Below are 22148 nucleotides of genomic sequence, written 5' to 3'. Positions count from 1 at the left end.
CAATTTAATATGGGGGCTATTATAACTCAGAGATTTGTTAGTAATTTGAGAACTTTATGTTTACTTCACAGATTATACCATTTATTTAACATTCTGTAGTGCTAATCTTGTACCTTGAGCATTTTAATGCATTGAATAATGGTATGTAATCCAAAAGATTCAGAGGTATTAATTCTGTTATGACAAGGTATTAACATACCTGTTGTTTTACATAGCAGGCAAAGAGTCATCAGAAAGGTAGTGTGTAACTGTACATGATGTCATGCATATTGTTATTGAAGTAAGAGGGAAGATGAAGAGGTAAGATCATTGCAAACAGCAAGGGATTGCTGTTTGCTAGCTAGAATGAATTATCCAGAGCTGCTGTAAGACAGCCGGACATTGCCATTTGGAAAAAGGGTTCTCAAAGAGTATTGCCTGAATGCTGTTTGTGACCATCTTTTTTCAAGGATTTGTGCATATGATGTGAATGAACAAACTATGCTGCAAAAATAGTCATTCACATCCAAGAGAAAGCTGACTTGCAAAACCCTGACCTTCGTCACCGTTTAGCAAGGTAGTGACAATATAAATTAAAAGTCTCAGTATTGCAAAGCCTTCTGTGTGGGATATTCTATCAGCTCTTACACCCTAACTCATGATGAAAGATAACCTTGTACTGAAGATGGACTTTTAATTTATTGGTTGGGAATGCGTGGCTGGGGGGAACCTTTCACTTTTAGGTCAGTGTTTTGAACCCGAGCCAGGTGAATAAGTGACAAGGTTGCTAACACATGCAGGCCGTTTGGTAATGTTTATGAGGTGAGTTGTACTCTCAGTTTAGCTCTTGGGCAGACAGGTGCCCCCATCACTTAAACCACCAGAAATGGCAGCCTCATTGGAGGTGCCCAAAACTGACCTTATTAGTGAGAGGTAGGGACAGTGACTTTTCATCCTAGAGGTGAAAGCTGAAACAATTTCTGTATGTGAAAATGCTTTCTCAGATTGCCTCTGTGGGGTTATTCACAGTCATTGCTATTCTTAACAGTTCCCTGAGCGACTTCTTTCTCCATACCTAAGTGGCTGGCACCTTTCATAATTCACTAGGAGTTTAAGGAGGGAAGGATAACTAGCATGCAACTAGATTTACAGAAGTAGGCAAGTGGTTTATGCTAAACAGCTAGCTTTGATTTTGAAATGTAGAATTAACTTTGGATGACTGAGAACAGATGCTGAAGATGTTGGTAATTGTTATGTGTTGTTTTCCATCTGTTCACAGTAGGTTCTGTTTTTGATCAATTTTACAGTTCTTTATTTACAAGATATTTATAGTTTTATCAACTTTCTAATCTTTCTTGCTGCTATTTCTTTATTGGGCTTTTTTTTCAGGGTAGTGTTTGAGCACCTCAGAAGCAATGGTGAATTTTCCCCCACAGTAGTGCTATGGGATATGGAGGGTTTATTATTCTCATTATCCTTGAATACAGAAGTGAAACACTTAAAAGTACTCGGCTATGGCTAACATCTGCTACCGTTGTTGTTGAAAGGCTTATAGTCCCATATGAGGAATCATGGGTCATAAAATGCTCATTATTTAGGACAATAAAAACATTTTTAAAATTCCTGTCTTAAATAACTTAAAGGCTGTTACAAAGTTGGGGAGAAAATACAAGTGTATCATAATACACTTGTGTGTATTATGTGTGTAATACAGACCTCAGGAAATGTATGTACACATAGAACAGATCATTGAATGCACTTTCATTTCAGTTTGGTTTGTATTTAATCTTCTGTGAACGCTCTTCTGCCTATTGACTTTGAATTTCTTTCCCTCTATCCTGTTACATTTTTTCAGCTTTGTTTCTTCGTTATTCTCTGTCTTCACCCTTCTTTCTTTTTCTCCAATATCCCTGGCAAGTCTCCTCCAACATTATATTTCTTTTTGCTAAGGGAAATTAGGGGCTTATATGACAGTAGGAGAGGGAAATGGGGATCACCACAGAAAGAACACCCTGACAGAAACATATTTACAGCTATCTGTTGCATGCCAAGTGCTTGGATTCCTAAAAGGGAGTTGTTTTCTGCTGAATGACTTCTTATTTTGTAGTCTTTGGATAACATATATACCTAAGTTTTAGGGCTTCTCAGCTGTAGAATCTGGAAGGAAAAAGAGTCTTCTTGCCTGTTCTCCCTTCAAGGCTGCAGTGTAGATGTCAGTTAGGATGGGAATCTTCCATGAACGTCATAGAAAGTATGACTGGGAGAATCTGGGAAAGCATTTAGTCCATTCCCCTACTTTTGGGCAGAAGCAAATATGCTCATGCTGTTCTTGACACATTTATCCACCTTGTTCTTGATGATGTCCAAGAAAGATTCCACATTTACCCAGCCTTTCTCTTCCAGTGCTTCACTGCTTCTAGAGTTGAAAATTAATCTAAATCTTCCTCGTTGTTGTTTAAGCTCATGACTATCTGTCTTAAGCACTATCTTCAGTGAACACAGAGAAAAGTGCCCAAAAGAAGGGACAATATTACAGTTAATCCCTTTCCAGCACTGCGGAAATTGGAAGAAATACTTCAGATATTGATACACCATTCTTCTGCTTCGACATTTGAATATTGTATTTGCCTTTTATAGCAGCACAACATTTTTTAATCAGTTTAGGCTGTGATCCGCTGTTATTCCCAGATTCTATTCTTCAGTGCTACTGCCCTGCCAGTAGTTCTCCATCCTGTGTTCTTGCAGTTATTTATTACCAGAGGAGGGCAGTACTTCACACTTCTTGCTAATGTGCATCCAGATTTCTTCAAGTCATTTCACTGATTTGTCAAGATTTGTTTGAATTGTAGCTCTGTCATGAAACATGCTTACAGACCCATCATTTTGCTGTCATATTCAAATTTTATAAGCATACACTCTCTTCTGTCATCTAAATGAGTAAGTAAAGCGTAGTATAGGAAATCATTTGGGGCAGATTCCTACAGAAGTATACTTAAGCCCTTCCACTTAATAGTGAGCCGTTACTCACCATTAGTAGGAATAAACTCTCTGACTTGATAAACACTCTTTTTTTTTTTTTTCTCATATGGTTTTGTGTTTAGTTTTCCTCTTAGATAAATAGCTCTCTGCTGTTGCAACCAGCTTAGGTACATGCTGCTGTAGAGTCCTGGTGGGGGGACCTTTAAAATACTCTAGCTTAACTAGTGGAACTAGGATGAATGGCTAGAGTTTAGATAGGCAAAATCATGAGGGGAGGACATGCATGTATCTAAATGCAGGCTTAGAAAGGTAGCACAACATAAGTTTTTGCTTGCTTGTCCTTGGAAGTTTAATTTTTTAAATACAGGATTGGATTCTGCAAAAGTTGATGCTACTTGCCTAGCGAAGTTTCCCACTTCTGCGTAAATAAAATACGCCAAACCTTTTATCACCTATAAGACTGTGTTTCTCTCTTTATTATTAAATTTACCACATATAAGTTTACCACAGATCACTCTTGTGTGCTTAGTGATAGGAATGTGTTAAAAAATATTCAGAATAAAAAGAACACACCAGCAGTAGACAGTAGGGTTTTTTTCCTTTGTCTTTCTAATTCCTTCACCTTAACAAATTGAGTAGGTTGCAGTTATGTTGTAAGGATAAGAATGGGTAACCTTGCAGTTTTTATAATGCAAGGTAAAACCATGCCCATGCTTTTAATAAAGATTTTCATTGGATTCTTGCCTCTTTTATTTCTGTGTTATTTTTCTGAGCAGGGTTCTCTTATTTGAGTGATTCTTGAAATTCCAAAAACAAAAAGTAGATTTAGACCAGAGTTGTCCTACAGATCCTGAACACTTTTTGGTTTCAAATGGGATTTTAAACCTTGCATATGCTCCTACTTCTAAAATATCAATGTTTCTGATTGAAAATACATTTAAAATAGGAAGAATTATTTTAAACTGATAAAAATACACAAGTGGACAACCCTATGGCAGTGCATATATTTTGAGAAGTCACACATTTGGATCATTACGGCTGCTGCCGTAAAACTTTCATGAATGGATGTCATCAACAGTAATGAAAAAGGAAGGAGCTTCCTTCAGGAAACAGAGCTGTTGTAGCATTGTACTGATGGACCATCAAAGGCCTGAGTTGTCTGAAGACTTACCTAAATTTTCATGCTTAAGACTGATGCTTCTCTCTCACATGTAAAGATGGGCATATGTGCCTGAAAACTTACCTGTCTTTTCCACCTATCTCAGGTGATCCAATAAAGATATTACCTGCCTGCTCCTACTGAACTTTGCAATATTTTAACTGTTTTAGCCCCTCCAAAGATCTCGTGAAACCTCTTACCTTCCTTTTCCTTCCTGTTCTTCCCTTAAGAAAAAAAGGCTGAGGTGAGGACAGTGCATGCAGTGACCCGTACTGAATTTCCTATACATCTTGCTGCCTCCTGAGTTTTCTTCCATTTTATACCATGGGTCAATGTAACCTTTCTCTGTTGTCTCCTCTGAAAGAACTGATTAGTTCTTTAACTAATGTCACTCACTTTGTAACAAAAAGCTCAGTAATCTTCTTGATATTTCTTGGGGTTCAGCCTTGCCCAATTATTCTTGAAGGGATACTGACATGCTCTGGATTTGTTGTTAATAGTGAGCACTGTGAAACAGATGTGCAATCATTCAGTGCTGGGAAGGGGTTGCATGTTTTACAGGAAACCCTAGACTTGCATAGGATTAGGTCACCTGCTTTGTAAGGACTGACGTCTCCCTAGGCTCTTCCATGCAAGGAAAATGCAGAATGTTAGCAAGACATGTGCAATGTCCTGTGTGATGAATGCATCCATTTGATGACGTCTCCTGTGAATGATAAAATTAAGGAACTGGGGTGAAGTTCCCTTGCTTACCAGAGCAGATCTGCTGACAGTGCAGAGTATGCTAGCAGATCACCTCTGACACCATCTGTTCAGCTATATGCATGGATGTGCTGGAGCAAGGAGGGCTTTCTCCAACTTTGGATTTGGCGACCTTGTGATGGAGCTTCTACTAACTTCCGTTGTTAGACGGTTCTATGCTATCCTTTCTGTTGTTCCCAGGAATTTGGCTTTGACATACTGCCTGTGATTTGAGGGTTTCCTTTTAATGACCTTTTGGAACACGCTAAACATTTCCCATACCTTAGCCTTCATGGCATCCTTCACTATGCTTTCACTGTGCTTCATTTGAGTTGTTGCTGTGCTCTGGTGTGTTTAGTGTTAAAATCCCACTTTGCCTACCAAGTGTTTCGGCGTGATCGAGTTGTACTGCTGAGCCACCTCTCCTGTTATAGTTATTCTAGTTATTTTGCTAACGTGTACCAATGCATCTAGGCTTCCACTGCAAAGGGAAATAAGAGCAAGGGGACAGTTAATAATAATTCAAGCCAACAAGTAAGATGTAAGATTTTATTTATTTTCAATTCATAAAAATATGCTCATGCACCTAGTATACTAAAAGTACAGCTGATCTAAGTGTTCTAGGAACATCTAAAAGATGCCATGTGTAGTCATTAGTTCACATCAAGCTAGATTATAAAGACTGTGCAACTTACTGCTGTGTTTCACCTTCATGCTCCTTCTTTTGGAAGCAGAATTAAATAGTTAAGAGAACGAGGGCCAACACAGGCTGTATCCCAAGCCCAGAGAAAAGCCCTGATCCTGCAGTCATTAGAACACTGTGTGGACACAGGAGCTAGGAGATCATATTGCAGGTTCACAACTTGTATTTTAAAACATGGATAACAGACAGATGGGAAGTTCTTCAAGGGGAAACCTCAGTCTGGCCCAGGGGGAATGTTCTGGCAGAGCTCTTTCTGTAACAGCCTTGCCATGCACTCAGAGCCCAGTAATGTTCCATATAACTACAGAGTGAATCATTGCATCCCATTTAGCCTAGAAGTACTGAAGACCCTCAGCTAGCATAAGTAGAGAGGAAAAATACTTTAGAAGAAGGGCTATAAAACAGAGTTTTAAGAAACAACTCTATCAGACTGAGATAATCAGGGATAAAACATATGTATATAAATAAATATGTTGAATGTTTATATTTAAAGTTAATTTTCTTCAGGTGTGTTCTCCTGCTCTGGGTATTAGAATTTAAGGTCCACTTAAAATGTTTTGTGCTTCTGCTTTACTTAACAGGAAGTATTAAGTTTCCTGTTAATGCAATATTTTTCATAACTCATAGGTTAAAATTGGATTTTGTCTATATTTTCTTATGTAAATGTTACAGAAAGGCTAGAAACTCAAAGAACAAATTACTCATGTGGGCCAGTAGCCTTTCTGGTAGGGGTACAGTCAAGCAGACACATGCCTTTTAAAATCAATATTAGTTTTTAAAACTCGTAAATATTATAGCAGACAGAAATTGATTTGAGTTGGAGAGAGTGAAAGGCAGCGTTAACCTTTGTTATGAGATATATGTACTAAATAGGATACGGGCCTCCATTCCTTTATTGGGCTGGATCCACTTCTCAGTTTCAATTCTGAGTCAAGTAAATACAACTTCCTGAACTTGTAGAGTGTATCCCCTGTACATGTCCCCACGCAAGTTATGCTGCTGTTTTAGTGATGTACATTTTGGACTCGCTGTCAGTGCCAAACTAGAAATTTACACTGTATCTTCAGCAGGTGGAACAAGTTGTCTTGTGACCCACTGATGGGTAACAGTATTTGAGAGGGTGGTAACTGGTGCTTTCTCAATTCTCTTTATCCCTATTATCACACGCACATATGAAACTTGTTATTATAGCACCTAGTTTTCTGGCTTTGAAGCACTATCAAAAGTAAGTTATCATGATGCTCACATAAAAAGGACGTGTGGGCTTTCTCAGAGTTGTAGGACAATTCAGTTCTCAGAGATACCACTTTTTCCATCCAAGCATGTCCTTCCCTGTGCATGTGTAAAAATACTTGCACAGAGCAGGCATATTTTTTGGCATTAGCTGCAGTTGACTGATAATTGATTAGCGAGATCTCCTTTTTCTGCCCCTTGGTTGCAATTCTACTTGTCAAGGGCTTGTAAAATTAAGTGGCCTGAGTAAATTACCAGGTAAGGGTTTTTCTTCTCAGGTACGCACTTTGCCGTCGCAGATCTATGAATGCAAATTATGGAGAATATGCTATTGGCAGTCTTCACAATGAGGCTAAGTGGGCATAGAACATAAACTGTGCTCCCTTTTCTGGAGTAAGCGTTTCCAAAATAGACCTGTGACAGCAGTAGACAATTAATAGTGCATTAAGAGAACATTTACTTGTGGGACTGCAAATTGTCTGGCTTCCTGCCCTGCATCCCCTCTTCTGTGGTCTCTCATCTAAGAATGTCAGCAAAGTTTCTTTTGTAGTAACAACTTTGGAAAGGAGAAGTTTTTATTTATGTATTTTTTTAAATCTGTAGAACCACCTATGGTAAATAAATACTAAAAAGAAATGTCTAGCTTTCTAGGCACTTCTTTGTATCTCTCCTGGTATTCAGCTTGGTGCCTTCAGTCCTGCCTTGTTTCTCTGGGCAATCTGATACTCTGAAATGTGCTGTACAGCTCAGCAGAAAAAGGAATTTGCTTTGTCTAAGTCATTTAATAGCTTTTAAATCCTAGTGGATTACAAATTTGCAGGGCTGTATCTTGATATATCAAATATGCTGGCTGTATCTTGATCTCCAGGACTTAAACGTGCTTTGAATTGTTTCTTAATAACTATGAATAGAACTGTTAGTTAAAGCCAAAGCAGTGAGAACAAGTGGTATCACAGTAAGAATAGAAGGACAAGGGTTAAATAAAATGTGGATTGTGGAAACTGTTAAAATTTGCAAGTTAAGTTTTGCAGTAGCTTTAATACAGTCACTTATGGGTTGCATCACTGAAACATAGTAAACACTTCCTTAAGTAGTATTCCTATAACCATGTTTAGTCCTAGGAAAATTAGCCAGTTTGGAGAGCACCAGGCTATGAAGCCACATGCTGAGAGTCTACTGTAATGTACTGCAGCAACACTTTCCATGAGGCACAAGACAACTGTCGTAAGGGGGATAGCACCGTTTCATGACCTGGTGCATTGGTAAAACAGAAAGCTCTGAGAAACTGTAGGTTAGATAAAAGATCTAAATCTCTTATTCTAGATATAGAGGATAATCTAAACTATCTAGATACACATAGTCTAAATAAAGAATCCACGCACAGCGGAGTGCTTCAGCAGTACTTGTTATCTCATGAATGGAGGCTTTGTAGGTAATTCCAAGTTTATCCTTCAGAATGCTTCAATGTCAATGACAAACCCTGATACTACTGGAAAGAATCATAAATAACCTACAGATATAAAAAGGCAGCCCATAAAACCAGTGACTGCCATCAAACTATTTATTGAAAACAGCTTTATTCAGTAGTAGTAGCATCTTTTCCTTGTTTATATCATAGCAACATTAGCTGCATAGTGTCTTCATAAAATGAACAAGATGACTGAGAAGAGAGTTTGTCTCTCAGCAAATTCAGTGCTGTAAAAATGTCTGTTTTCAAGAGAAACTATTTAAATTATTTGAAAACTTCAGGATCTTTGGATAAAACTTGTGTTTTGTGTCTATCAGTGTGGCATCCAGTAGGCTGAATCAGCTGTTGTAGAGGTGAAGTAGAGGACCACAGTGAGATTAGAGGTGGACAAAATTCTAATTTGCTTTTATATATATGTTTATATATGCATATATGAGCTAAGAAATGCCAGGTTCCATTTCTTCTTAAGAAACTAAGTGAGAAGTAGATTTCTTCACAGTAGGAATCAGATTTGTATTTTAAGACTGCTCAACTGGTGGCGTCATTGCCATTAAACTCTTAATTAAATGAAAAATGGGGAAAACTAATTTACTTCAGTGGTACAAGGTCAGAACATGCACTGTAAATGTCTAAAAGAAGAGATGGAAATGGCTGAGGTTTTTCTCCAAATTCCTCTTTGAGTTTAGCATGGTGTGCTTGGAACAATTCTACAAACTGCAGTAGCATGCGCAGGTAAGCACATGTCCATCACTGAAGCTTAATTCATTAAAGGCTTATTCATTTACTGGTTCAGCTTTCTAATATTTATCGCCAAATTGCCATGCAAGGTTCATATGCATTTACCCTTGAGTGCTTTCAGCTGTTTTTTCTGTATTACCATAATATTGTTCCTTCCAAGGATGCTTGTTATAATTTTGTCTTATTTATTTGCAAATGACTTAAGGTGGTGCTAAGCCTTTTTAGATACATATCACTAGAACAAGATACTGCTTGAGGCAGACAAATTAGTCTTATAAACTAGACCCTAACCCTGTAATGATCCAAACCAAATACTATCCTAAGACTCCATCATGTTGAGCCCTGACGGTAGAGGTACCCAGTATTTCTATTGTGATGCTTGATAAACTCTGGTTTCAGGTATCCCATGAGCTCAGTAAAGCTAGTTACCTTAAAATGAGGAAAGTTTCACCTTCCTGAATGACTGCTTTTCAAGCTAACATCCCTTATTAAAATAAATGTATTCACAGAAATGCTTCAGCTGCTGACATACTTATTTCCATCTGCACACAGAACAACTTTCTTATGCCTCTACCTGCAACTCATCCTCTGCAGGTCAACAGGGCCCCTGCCCAGAACCACTTCCAATGCTGTCTTCTCTCTCCTCCTTTCACTGGGTATCTAGAATTAGGGATTTCACTGTACAGCTCCCCCATACCCGTAGCACTTCTTGCTTCTTCCTTTCAACTGAAAAGGAGAAGTTGATAAAACTAAAGTTCAGCAAGCTGCTCCTTGTCACTGTAGAAGCTCTGAGAAAAGAGCCCAGCAAGCTGCACATAAGTTCTTCACATAAATTGTGTCAGACCCAACAATCAAAATGTTATTCTTTAACAGAAAGTTGCTTTTTTAAGAATAGACCATTTTTGAAAATTCAATCCATATCTTCTTAAGGTATGAAATCTGTCTAAAATTTACAAGATTCAGTTCCAGGGAAAGGTTTTGCCTTCATCTACTGGCCTTTCTTATTCTGTTTCTCAGAGATCAGAAATTAAATAGTCTAAAAAAACAGGCAAGAAAAAAGAAGGCCAAAGGAAATTTCATATTGACAATGGGGATTTAGGATATATTTTATTTTTTGAACTATCTACATTAAATGTTTTTAAAACTATGGTAATCTGAAATAGCAAAAGAAGGGGAATTCCAAATATCTGACAGTTTTAAGTAGCTGAAGTCTAACTTACCAAAATATATGGCCTTGTTATATACCTAGAGTTAAATACCTGGTGAAATGCCTAGTAAATACAGACTTGCTTTATACATCTGAACAGGCACTGAAAAGAAAGGAGAATTTGTCAGAAGGCTGAGAAGTAATGGATACTAACTACTAAATTTTATAGTAGACCATGTTTTGATTTTGTTTATACAAGAGGTAATGTTTATATGACCTCTGGAGATCAGTGGAGTTAGTTCTGCTTTTCATGTCTGCAGGTAAAAGCAGACTTGGTTATTCTCTGTGGAGAGAGAAATGCTCATGGTTGCTTATGTGACCATTTTTGCCCTGCAAACTTAAGTATCTGCATTTGTGTGTTTCATGAAGTTGTGGTAGTTTTCTCAAGGTTATATAATACAGTTTAAAAATAAAACCCTTGGTAAGGCAGGCCATATCTGTAGGGTCTGAATGTGAAACTTCTGTGCTTGAATTATTGAAAACTTTCAAAATCCATTCTAATTGTCCATGTTTTCAAAAGGCATTCTGTTTCTCACTGTAGTTACAAGTAGGAGCAGATGCAATTTTGCTGGTATCCTTGCTGTATAAAGTCTCTCTTCAGCTATTTCGTCCTGAAGAGTGTTCTCACAACTTCCTGCCTGTGAGAAATGCATGTTACTTGTCCCTGCCATAAAAAAATCTGTATATGAACCGTTTATCATGGCATGAATTCAAGTAGTAGAAGTTTTTGGTTCTGTGCTTGGTATTGCCTATATATTACTGTCACGCAGCTTCCTTTATACCATATCAATCTTTCTTTTCAGGAAGAATGTGTAACAGATAAGTCCCAATACAAAATTATGTGCTCGTAAGATGTTAAGTGTAGTAATAACTATCAGACAAATTTTGCCTTTATGTGTAGATCTTTTTATAGGCTGCATTTATGAGCAGAATCTAGCACAATATTGCTTCTAATCAAGCAATTCTTTGCATCTCCATGAACATCTGGGATAAGAATTTTGAACTCAGCAACATGTATAAAATGAATGGGAGTTAGACATCCAGATTTCTAAGGCAGTAGTGAAAATCTCAGATGCAGTGTTGACTCAGATAGCTTAGTAGTTGTTTTGGAAAATGCCTTGTTGATAAGTATTTTTTTTAATTGCTATTACAGACGTTTACAGCCTGGTGCAATTCCCACCTCAGGAAAGCAGGCACGCAGATTGAGAACATTGAGGAGGACTTCAGAAATGGCCTCAAACTGATGCTGCTCTTGGAAGTTATCTCAGGTTAACTAAAATAACATTTGCTATGTATTTACAGCATGCTAACTGAAACACTCTTAAAAGAACAAAAATTGTTAACAATTCAAAACAGTGAACACAAACTCTAAGTACGCTGAAAGTTGAGAGATGAAACACTCTAAAACAAAAAGGAGGAAAAAAAGGTTCTGCTTTTTCCTTACCTCAAAAATCTTCTGTTTCGTGCTTGTATTCCAGGATATCACAGTGTATCAGGGTATCACTGACATCACAGTGTTGTTTTACAAACCGCAGACATTGAGGACCTGGTCATAGCCCCTAACAATTAAAAAGCCTTTACACTTAGGTTACAAAATCGTATTATTCCACTTTTATACTAAAAGTTTCGCTTTGCTTTTAATGACTGTATTGGATGGACCAATGCTTTCAAAAGTGAGTGCCTAAAGTAAAACTAGATCAATATTTAGTCACAAGTAAAAGGTCTCATTTTTCAGAAGGGTGGAGCATCCAAGAACTCCTTTTGACTAACTGATGTAAACTCACTATGCCACCCGTTTTATGTGTTATTCAGAGGGGCAGTCCCCAAGGTACACTCAGAATGCCCCTGAATGGGAAGGGAATAGCTCAAGTTGTAGACACACAATGAAGGTGAAAAAGGGCAAGAAGATTTTTAAGACATCTTTATGGAAAAGACAGTTTGTATGTTTGATGGAGATTTCAGTGGGGCAAGAAGATCTTCAGATGATCACTCTTCAAGAAATGGAGAGTCATATTTTCAGAAATTATTCTTCTTTGTGATCATTTGAAAAGATAAGTTGATTCAAACACATCAGCCTATGCTCTGAAATTAGTTGCTCTGCTGTACTGTAGGAGGTTGTTAAAAGCCATTGTTCTTGGTCAGATGTGGGAGGATGCTATGGCTAATCTGCTGGATAGAGTCCAGCCTCTCTTTACAGTCAGGCAGGTAAGGGTGATGAGCTCTGAGAACATCGTGCATTCTCAATATTCAGCTACTCTAACACAGACAGTAGCAATGAACCAGAAGTTGAGTAGCAGGAAGCACTCACGTATCTTCCAGATGTTTAGGGCAAGCATAAAAATTTTACACTGGTCTTACTGCTCTGTCAGAAAGATCTCAGTCAGATGTTTCAACATTTGAATTTTCTCTTCAAGGTTTTGTTCAAAGCCATTTGACATTCTTTCAGAAAAATACCTGTTAAAATAACTGCTAACTTTTAGACAGTGGTCAGGGCACATTCACTCTTGAGTTCTAATCACTTGGGTGTCTGTATCCAGGTGTATGTAACAATAAACACATGAAATTTGTTGTTCTGCAGGGGAAAGACTACCTAAACCAGACAGAGGGAAGATGCGCTTCCACAAAATTGCTAACGTCAACAAAGCTCTGGATTATATCGCCAGCAAAGGAGTGAAGCTTGTGTCAATTGGTGCAGAAGGTATGTGACAGAGCTTGACAATACACCTTACTTAGATCCTAGGCATTCACATTGCAAAGAAGTCTGACGGAGACCCTTGGCCAAATTGCATGGGCTGTTCTCTATATATAGGTGCCTCAAAAATCCCTTAATATTGATTGCTGACCTGTATCTGTGAAAGGATGAGAGATGGAAATTTGTGGACACCTGGAGAGGGATAGGGCTATAAATGGGCTCTAAGATTAGTTTATCTCCAAGGTTAAATTGAATTGTCTGTGTTTCTGTGGGTGTTCAGATAATGATTTCTTCTTTCCAAGCATTACGTTTTTCATATACATTATTAAAAATAAGGAACTCCTTTAGAAGTCAGGTTGGATTCTAGAGTATGCTTTATCCAATCTGCAATCTTTTTTTATCTTTAGGAGATATTATTCAGACAAGACAAAGGGTGACATCACTACAGGTGGCTGGGACCTACTCCCATTTTAGTATAAGACTGACTGTGGATGGCAGCTGTGTTTCTAAAATTCAGATGTAGAGTTAAGGGAGTGATCAAAAGAAATTATGGTAGCTGGGGAGAGACTGAACATGTGAAGAAAGTGGAGCAGGATGTTATTTACTGAAGTTATTTCTTTGTTATTGTTCTGTTGTTCAGGTAGTTAAGTATAAACATGCAGTTGGCTAGCTAAATGCTGATGTAACCTCTGAGCAAAAGAAGGCAGGCTTCCACTGCAAGTGAACCTATGCCTCCTATGAGATTCAATTGTTTAAAAAGGATAAAGGTCTATGTAGAACTAGCTGCTCCATGGAGATATTTGCATAATGCTTTGCATAGCCACTACCATACAAAGGAGTGATGTGATATCCAACTACTTTTGATTCCATAGCCTCAGTGATGTGCTGCCCATTCTGGGGGCAGCCTCTACCATGTCCTTAGAGCAAAACTCTGGCTGTAATCTCAGTATCACAGTGAGAAGCACTACTTACGTTCTATTCACATTGCTAGGCCTTTTTGGAACAATTTATGAGCCTTCTCTTCCTGTTTTCTGGTTTCTCCAGACTTATATATGTCCTTATTCTGGCTTCCAAACCTTGATCTCAGGGAGCTTACTCTAATTGTGGCTTGAGCAGGAAGATTCGTTAGGTGGGATAGGGGCATCTGTAGAAGTAATGGAGAACTCTATCAGCATTCATTGATTCCACAACAGTTTGACCTAGCTCACTTGGTTCCTGAAGTATCGTTTATCAAATATGTTCAGTTTCTAGATCTAGAATTCCAAAATCCCAAGAAATGGGTGTTCTCTGGGCAGAGCATTTGTTTGAACTCACCCTTTATTCATTTGAGATTGAACTGGGTGGACCATCTGAGTCCAAATCCATACCATCTACCTTTAGGCACATAACAGAGACTTTTTTGGGGGAATATATCATCAGTGGGGAGAAACAGGCAATTCCCAAAGGCACTTCAGATCTCAGAAGAGCTCTGCTGCATTTCAGAGATGCCTGGCTCCCTCCATCAGTTGTACAGGCAGTCAGGGGCAGCTGGGCCCTTTGCTTAATTAAATGAAGTGGGATGGAAAAATATGCCACTACCCTAAACCTCGGCAGTTAAGGTTATTCTGAGAGCAATGTGGCATTGGATGGACAGCAGAGGGTACTGAAGAGACAATTTATGTGTGGAAATGAAAATTAAGAAAACAGAAGCCTATTTGATAGCTGGTGCAGAAATACTGAGAGTACAGAGCGTGGAACAAATGAATGATAGGTTCTGGCATGTCATGCTGGGACTCTGAGGCTTCCTGACCAAAACCAAGAGTGTAGCAAAAGGAGTATCTTGTGGGACAGAGTGGTCGTTCTCTCTGATCACAGTTTGCACAATGTACTAATGTTTTCACACCTAGGTTCTTCAAGCAAGGCTTGAGTATTTAAACTGAGAAACATCAGCTCATATCTGCTCCTGAAAGGAGGAGGCCATCCCTCTGCACTGCGATCGTCCTCATTTAGCCCTGCTTATTGCTTCTTATTACTGCCAGGGTGCTCAGACTAGGGAGCAGCGCTTGAGCACTTTCTGTATCACCTGAAGGCAAAGCATCTGGGATAGCTCAGATCAGCCATTAAAGCCATTTAAAGTAACCCTGCTGTTCTCCTTGGCAGCAGCTGTCATAAGCTTAGGTGCTCCGTGATAATAGGTAATTCCCTCTGGGAGGGAGGCAGTAACAAGAGTCAGTAACCTCTTCCAGGTTCTCAGCCAGTTGCTGCAAGGTGATGTCTGTCCATGCACTCAATATTTCTTCCTGCATGTAATAGCAGGCCGTAGTTAGTAAGTCATGAGATTAAGGTGATGTTCTTGGCCGTGCTGCAAGCTTTTATTGTCCATTTCTGGAATTCTCGATCTGTAAAATGGAGAGATTAGAAGCAAAAATTCATTCATTAGCATTAAAAAAAAAGTTTTAAATTCTTGGACACACATGAGAAAAAACCCACTGCTACTGTCATAGCATAGATGGAGAGAGGAACCTGTCATTGTAAGACATTGCACTATGTCAAGTATGACTACTAACACACATTAGATTACATCCATGTGGGCAGGAGCAGATAGATTCATGTGCCTTCCACTCCTACTCTAAACAGGCTGAACACAAAGCCAGCTCTGGCCCAGACGTGCTTAGTGCCCTGTTAAGTTTACCACATCCCCTCTACTAAATTTGTTATCTAGGGCACAGTGCCGTGCTGATGCAGCAATGCAGTATCACATCTGACTGGGTATAGTTTCACAGTGTGGGACCTCTGGCACCAGTATGTGTTTAAAGAGTCTCTGTGCCCCCTTGTCTTGCATACTTGCTCCCACACTCCACAGCCCTACCCTATCAATTTGGCTGACAACTGTTTCTGTAGCTATGCTGGAGGCTGGATCGGCAATCTGATCTGGTTTTAAAACACACTTCACCTCCTTTTTTTTTGTTGTTGTTGCATTTTTCAGCATTGTTGACTGGGCAGTCATTGTAGTATGAAGATGCAATGAATGCCAGCAAGGAGGCAGAGCAAAGGCTCTTTAATCTTGTATTCTTATCAAAGTCCTTAACCCCTTAACTTACCACCCCTATATGTGAGCATGGAGCATATGGGCTTGTCTGCACCCATCTGTTTTGGCATTCTCTGGGTTACATGGATGCTTGGAATACTTTTTAATTTCCAAAGCATGAAAGTTTGTAATCTAAATCTGTTCAGGATCATGTTTTATTATCTGACATACTGAGTGGTGAAAAGCATGTAAGCCCAAGGGGACCAACTGGCATTTAAAATGTGGCCTCAAAACAAAGATTAAACTGCGATTCCTGTGGGACAGCAGTACAAAGTGCAATTTAGTATTTTTAAGGGACCAGGGATACTCTTTAAAGCCATCATTATTGTTCTGAGGCTGACTGCCTTGGGCTGTTTGTGGAGTGGAAAGTGAGAGGTGATCACCTTTAACTGTGATGCTGAGCAGAAGCCCAACTGAGCTACTCTGATCTGTCTTGTGGAAGAGTCTTTCTCTCCATTGGTGATGAAATGAGACTAGAGAGTCAAGAAGCTAAAGCAAAAGCTGTGAAAGTAGTCCTTATGAGCCATTCACAGTCTAGGAGTTAGAAGTTTTCCCTTAAGTTTTAAAAAAGTGCAGTAACTCCATTTGCAAGGTAATTGCATCCTGAATGAAATGAACTGAGATTTGGAGAAGCACAAAAGATAAGTATCCTGTTAATAGGAAACACTTCTGTATTGCTTTTCTGGGGAGTGGGAGAAACAGTAAAGACCAAATGATCTGAGAATCTGCTACAAGAAGGTTAGAATAAAAAAGAAAAAAAGCCAAAGCAGAATAAAAAAACGAAACTAAAACCTTTGGGAACTTGCCATACTGCTTTGCTTAGCTTTTTCCCTATGCAGTTTTTATCGTTTCCCCTTCCCCTTCCCTTTCCCTTCTCTCCTTTTCTGTCCTCATAGCAAGAGCTTTTTCGCTTTGTGTATGTGAGGTGTAGGGACTATATTCCTCTCAGAGCAAACAGGCAGTGTGAAGAAAATAATGAAGTCTTATATTGACCTGTAGAGGAAAATGATAGGAATGAATCAGTATTTTTTCATCACTGATAGTTTTCAACATTTAGCAACTTTGTTTTCTTCTGTTCAGTTGTTTTTCCTTGTCTTTTATACATGTCTTCTTTGTGTTTTATGCTAGCAGTAGACAATGAGAAACCAAAGCTGGCAAATCACTTGAAAATTCTCCTGAGGCACAACACAGAAAATTCCCTCCCTTGCTCTTTCGTTCTGTCTGTGTGTACATACGGATATGTAAATCAAAAAAATGATGTAGTCATTATGCAAACCCATGAATTGATTGCCTGACAATCAGCAATGCCTCCTGAGTATTTAAATTAATTTATTTTACATTTGAAGAAATTCTGCTTTACTGTATATACATATCAGACATCTGATCAAAATACAATGAAATACTTGACCGAGGAGGAGGGAGAAGTAGCTACATGCCCTAATTGCCATTTGGTCTTTTTTGGCTGAAGGAGATTAGTTTTGAGATTTGAAGAGACTTGAGGTCTTTCAGGGCCAATAAGATAGTAATAATGCATGGAAGGCAGGCAAAGTGAGGTAAGAATTCTGGAAAATTAGTGTAGAGCCCAAAGGGGAAAGCGGAAAAATAGCCATTCATAGATAAACTTGGATTATCACACTAGCAAAGTAAGTATAGACTAGTGATGGGTGACATATCTTCTACCACATCTGTTAATTCCATAGGTTCAAATGACAGCTTGTGTCACATACTACTGCAATTTTACATGTATCTCAAGTCTTGGGGCTAACAGCTGCTTTGTTTTGTAAAAGTTGCCCCTGGATTCAGGCAACTTTTAAGTAGCAGAGCAACTGCATTTTCTGCTGGCACCTCTATTGGCATTTGACGTTAAATTGAGGAAATTCCTTCCGCTGCAAGTTCCTCTTGCTCCTTCCCCAGAACACCAGTGGGCCCCCAGGCAGCCACAGCTGCTCCACTTTTTGAGGAAGGCTGGAGGTGACTTTCAAGTAGGGGAGCAGCTGGTGCCTTCCCTGGTCCACTGCTCTTTTGGTGTGAGGCGACTGGAAAAGCAGTCTGCAGTTCCCCTCTCATTGTTCCACCTCCTCCCCTTCCAGTGCTGGACCCTCCTTATAGGCTCACTATGTTCTTCTGAGTCTCTCACCATACTTTTCAGATTGATTTAACATCATCACCACCACACTTAAGTGGTCTGGCAGTACATTTTTTGGTGTTGAGAAATATAAGTGGTATCACTGTTCATATTACAATGTAGGAGCGCTGGATTCTGACTTGGCTGGTGGAAGGGACTCCCATATGTGTGTGAGAAGGGCTGGAGAAAGCACCTTCCTAGCGCCCAGTGTTGTAGGCAGACTCAAGCAGTCTTGAAACAAATTGAAACCCCAGAGGTAAAAAATTCCATATTATATTAAAGATGCATAAATGTGCATAGGCATCAGAGCTGTAAGACGTTACAACCTTGTGGTCACGTTTCTGAACTGCTTGGCAGGAAGCTATGTTGCTTAGTCTCCGGAGGTGCTGTTTCTTGAGCTGTTCTTCATATCTAGTTTGTGCTGGCACTATAGGTAAAATTCTCAAAAAGGTCTAAATAGTATAGGGTAATTTCTGAGTACCATTTTATTAAAAATAAATACTGTTAATGTCCTATAGTTTCTTAAAATTTGGGGTAAGATCGTATTTTTTTCAGTTCCTTTGTATTTGAAAACAGTAAGGCTGATATGGTTCAAACTTTAAATATGTATTTCCCCACAGACTCTGTCTAAAACAGTCAGCCTAAAAGGTAAAGATTTGAGACAGTTACAACTACCTGGGGAGAAGCCTTTTAGCGTGGAAGGGCTGAAGTGACCTCAGTAATGTTCAGTCCTACTGGCAGGGTAGCACAAGCATGAGTTTGTTGAAAAACTAACCCAGATGAACTCTGTGTAGATAAAGAATTATGGTAGAAATATAATGAATTTATTAGATACAATATATTATTTATAGAAATATATTATTAAAATAAGAGAAAAAGGAAAACATTCTAAATACTACTATCTCTTTTTTCACCTCAGAAATTGTTGACGGCAATGTGAAAATGACACTGGGTATGATCTGGACTATCATTCTTCGCTTTGCTATTCAGGATATTTCAGTGGAAGGTAATAGTAATGCAACTATGTTAAATAATTAGGAAATTTGTTTAAAGACATTTTTATATAAATGGTGCACAAGTGAGATGTGTGTTTTAAAAATGAATTATTTTTTCACCCTACCTGGTGACAAAATTGATTTTTGGAGGGAGAAAGTAGTTACTCTCCTTATCCTGACAGAGACCTTGAGCCAGCTTTCTAAATGCAGAAGTTCTGGGCATGTCTTTCAGTTATAGAGATAGAAACATGCCTGTGTTTCTGAGCTTCGATGGCCTGAAACTATGCTGTACACTGTATGGTGGTCCTATTCCAACATACTTTTTAGTTTTGTCCATTTCTCACATTCTTTGCAAATATAATCTGATTATATCCTCCTTCTTTCTATCACTTTTTTCCCCCACTGCTTCAGAATTTTTTTTCTTAACTTTCACTTGGTAACTGGCTCCAAAAAGTGTGTTGTAGTTACAGTACTCTTTAAATCAAGTCTATGCTGTGAAAAGTCTAGAATTCTAGAAACTAATCTCAATTTTCAACAAAAGTAGAGTCAATTCAAGCTCTGCATGCTGTCCTGCCGATAATTTATGGGACACTAAATGTGGACCTAATGGTCTATTTGATCTTTTCTGTCCTTTACTTATGCATTCAGATGCCCACAGGGTTCAGATAATGAAGGTATTTCTTCAGCACTTATACCTCCCCGTAAGCAATTGGACTGAGACTACAAGCATATTTCTTGTAGGCACCAACACAATCTTTTATGTCTAGTTCTATTATATTTGTATTGGGTATTTTTCTCCAAATATACAATCTGATGTCCAACCAATGTAATTTCTTAAACTTATAATATCTCAGAATTATTGTGCAGGCTGAGACTCTAGTCTGTGTTATTCCACTTGACCTGACCTCTGTGTCCTAATGGAGCCCCATTAGTCCATTTGTATGAGTAACTTTTAGGATTAAATGTTGGCTTATGCCAACCAGTTTCAGGTGGCTGACCACATTTAAGATGACAAGAAATTAATTACTTGAGCACTTTTTACATTTTTCCTTTTTTTCCCCTGCTGTCTTTTACAGAGACCTCTGCCAAAGAAGGGCTGCTGCTGTGGTGTCAAAGAAAAACTGCTCCTTACAGAAATGTGAACATTCAGAACTTCCATCTTAGGTAAACTTCCATTATTTCAAGGGGTAGAAGCAGCCTAAAATATTTTAGGTCAAATTTTCCCCACAGTTGTATAGGTATATATTTGACAGGAGAATGTCACTCTTCACTGTTAACTAGACTTTTTTCAACTTCTCATGCTCTATCTTCAGAGTCTTATTTTGGTTAGCCTTTGGCATTATTTACTGTGGCTTCCACAGTTACTATTTAAAAGAAAAAAATCCCTACTACATACAGAATGAACATACTACGTTATTAGAGGTCCTTGGTATATGGGAGTATCTGAGTACCACAGCATAATGACTTGGCAAATGACTACTTTCAAATGAGAGCCACTGTACGTCTAGACTGTTCTTGGCAAAAATACCAATGTGTTGAGCATGCAAATATCTCATTATGATGAATCAGTCTTTATTATTTTGTAACATAACTATAAAAAAAGAGCCAAAAATGCGCTCAGTACACAACAGCAGCACTTTAAACATGTTTGATTTCAGAATCAGGATCATTACCTAAGTTGGAAAATTTAGTGAAGCTCCAGCCTTGTGGTTCTGTGTTTTCATTAAGGGCTAGAAAGGGAGTTCCAGGACATACGCAGACTGCCTGGTTTTGGGATTTCACTGGGCTAGTTCCTGTAGCTCTGCTGGTGATCCATCTCATTAAACTACATGACTTGCCATTTGCACCGTTTAACCATGTGATCTTGCCTTCCCTGAAACCCTTATGTACAATAAGAGGTCTGTATTACAGTGTTTTGGTGTTTTGAATTCATTCTTAATGTGCAGCACCTAAAACACATGTAGTGATAGAGAAGATACGGTTCACACATGCATCCACAGATCAACAGTATTTATTTGATTTACAGTCCCAGTATTGCCTTTAAGAGATCTGAAATTTGTTACATGTTATTCTCCTTGAATATATAGAGGTATATTTCAGTAGAGCTTTATATGGATGCAGGGTATACTGTACATTACAGTGTCAGAATCTTAATGTGTATACATACATATGCTGGTCTGATACATGGTATGGGGAAAACATCTTGAATGGAAGTACCTTGATTAATCACAGAATCACTAAGGTTGGAAAAGACCTGTAAGATCATCAAGTCCAACCATCAACCCACCACCACCATGCCCACTAAACCATGTCCTACAATGCCATGTCCACATGTTCCTTGAACACCTCCAGTGATGGTGACTACACCACCTCCCCAGGCAGCCTGTTCCAAACCTTCACCACTCTCTCAGTAAAGAAATTTTTCCTAATATCCAGCCTAAACCTCCCCTGGTGCAACTTGAGGCCGTTTCCTGTTTGGGTTGATCAGCTCTTGCAGAACTACTTTACGGTGGGCTGTCCAGACCATTTTAGTCTATACCTTTTGGAAAAAACGCTTTTTGTTACTTTGGTGCTCATTTTGATTCAGCTTTACCTTCTGGACGATTTTATATTATACAATGTATGCATATTCTGCTTAATTGTATTACATTTTTATTGGAGATGGTTCTGGTTTTTGAACAATCTACCCAGACACCTCAGCGACAGGGATTCTAACAGTCTTAACATGTTTAGTATCACACAATTACTGCACAAACCCACGGTCCCAGTGATTGCATAAAGTGTTTATGTAAAGTATCTTTCAGAATAATTGCTTCTGGCTGAAAGGAACCTCTCATAATCTTTCCAAATAGGTGTTATTTGTAGCTCCCTTCATTGCCTATTCTTGCCTTGAAAGGTAGTGGGCCTGAAGTCACGCTGAAGTGTAAGAGCTCAGATCGAAGCTGTCGTATGTGTGAAGCGTTTCAAATAAACTAAGCTGATTTATGACTTCTTACTTCTATGAGCACAACATGGTTGTGCCATTAAAATTGGCTGAAATAACTGACACAGAAAAAGCCAAT

The 22148-nt window shown here is 38.7% G+C and overlaps 1 protein-coding gene across 12 annotated transcripts in view; it reads left to right on the top strand.

Moving 5' to 3' along the window:
• The window catches only part of ACTN2 (actinin alpha 2), a 69835-nt gene that overhangs the window by 13296 nt on the left and 34391 nt on the right, over positions 1-22148 (top strand). For all 12 annotated transcript variants that reach the window (XM_059830723.1, XM_059830733.1, XM_059830683.1 and 9 more), the window contains exons 2-5: positions 11361-11475; positions 12786-12905; positions 19011-19097; positions 20163-20250. In XM_059830723.1, the coding sequence (XP_059686706.1) occupies positions 11361-11475; positions 12786-12905; positions 19011-19097; positions 20163-20250 (410 nt within the window). The remainder of the gene's footprint in view (positions 1-11360; positions 11476-12785; positions 12906-19010; positions 19098-20162; positions 20251-22148) is intronic.

This window comes from Gavia stellata, chromosome 2 (genome assembly GCF_030936135.1).
Source record: "Gavia stellata isolate bGavSte3 chromosome 2, bGavSte3.hap2, whole genome shotgun sequence".
Lineage (NCBI taxonomy): Eukaryota > Metazoa > Chordata > Aves > Gaviiformes > Gaviidae > Gavia > Gavia stellata.
This window is presented reverse-complemented; position numbering and strand designations above follow the sequence as displayed.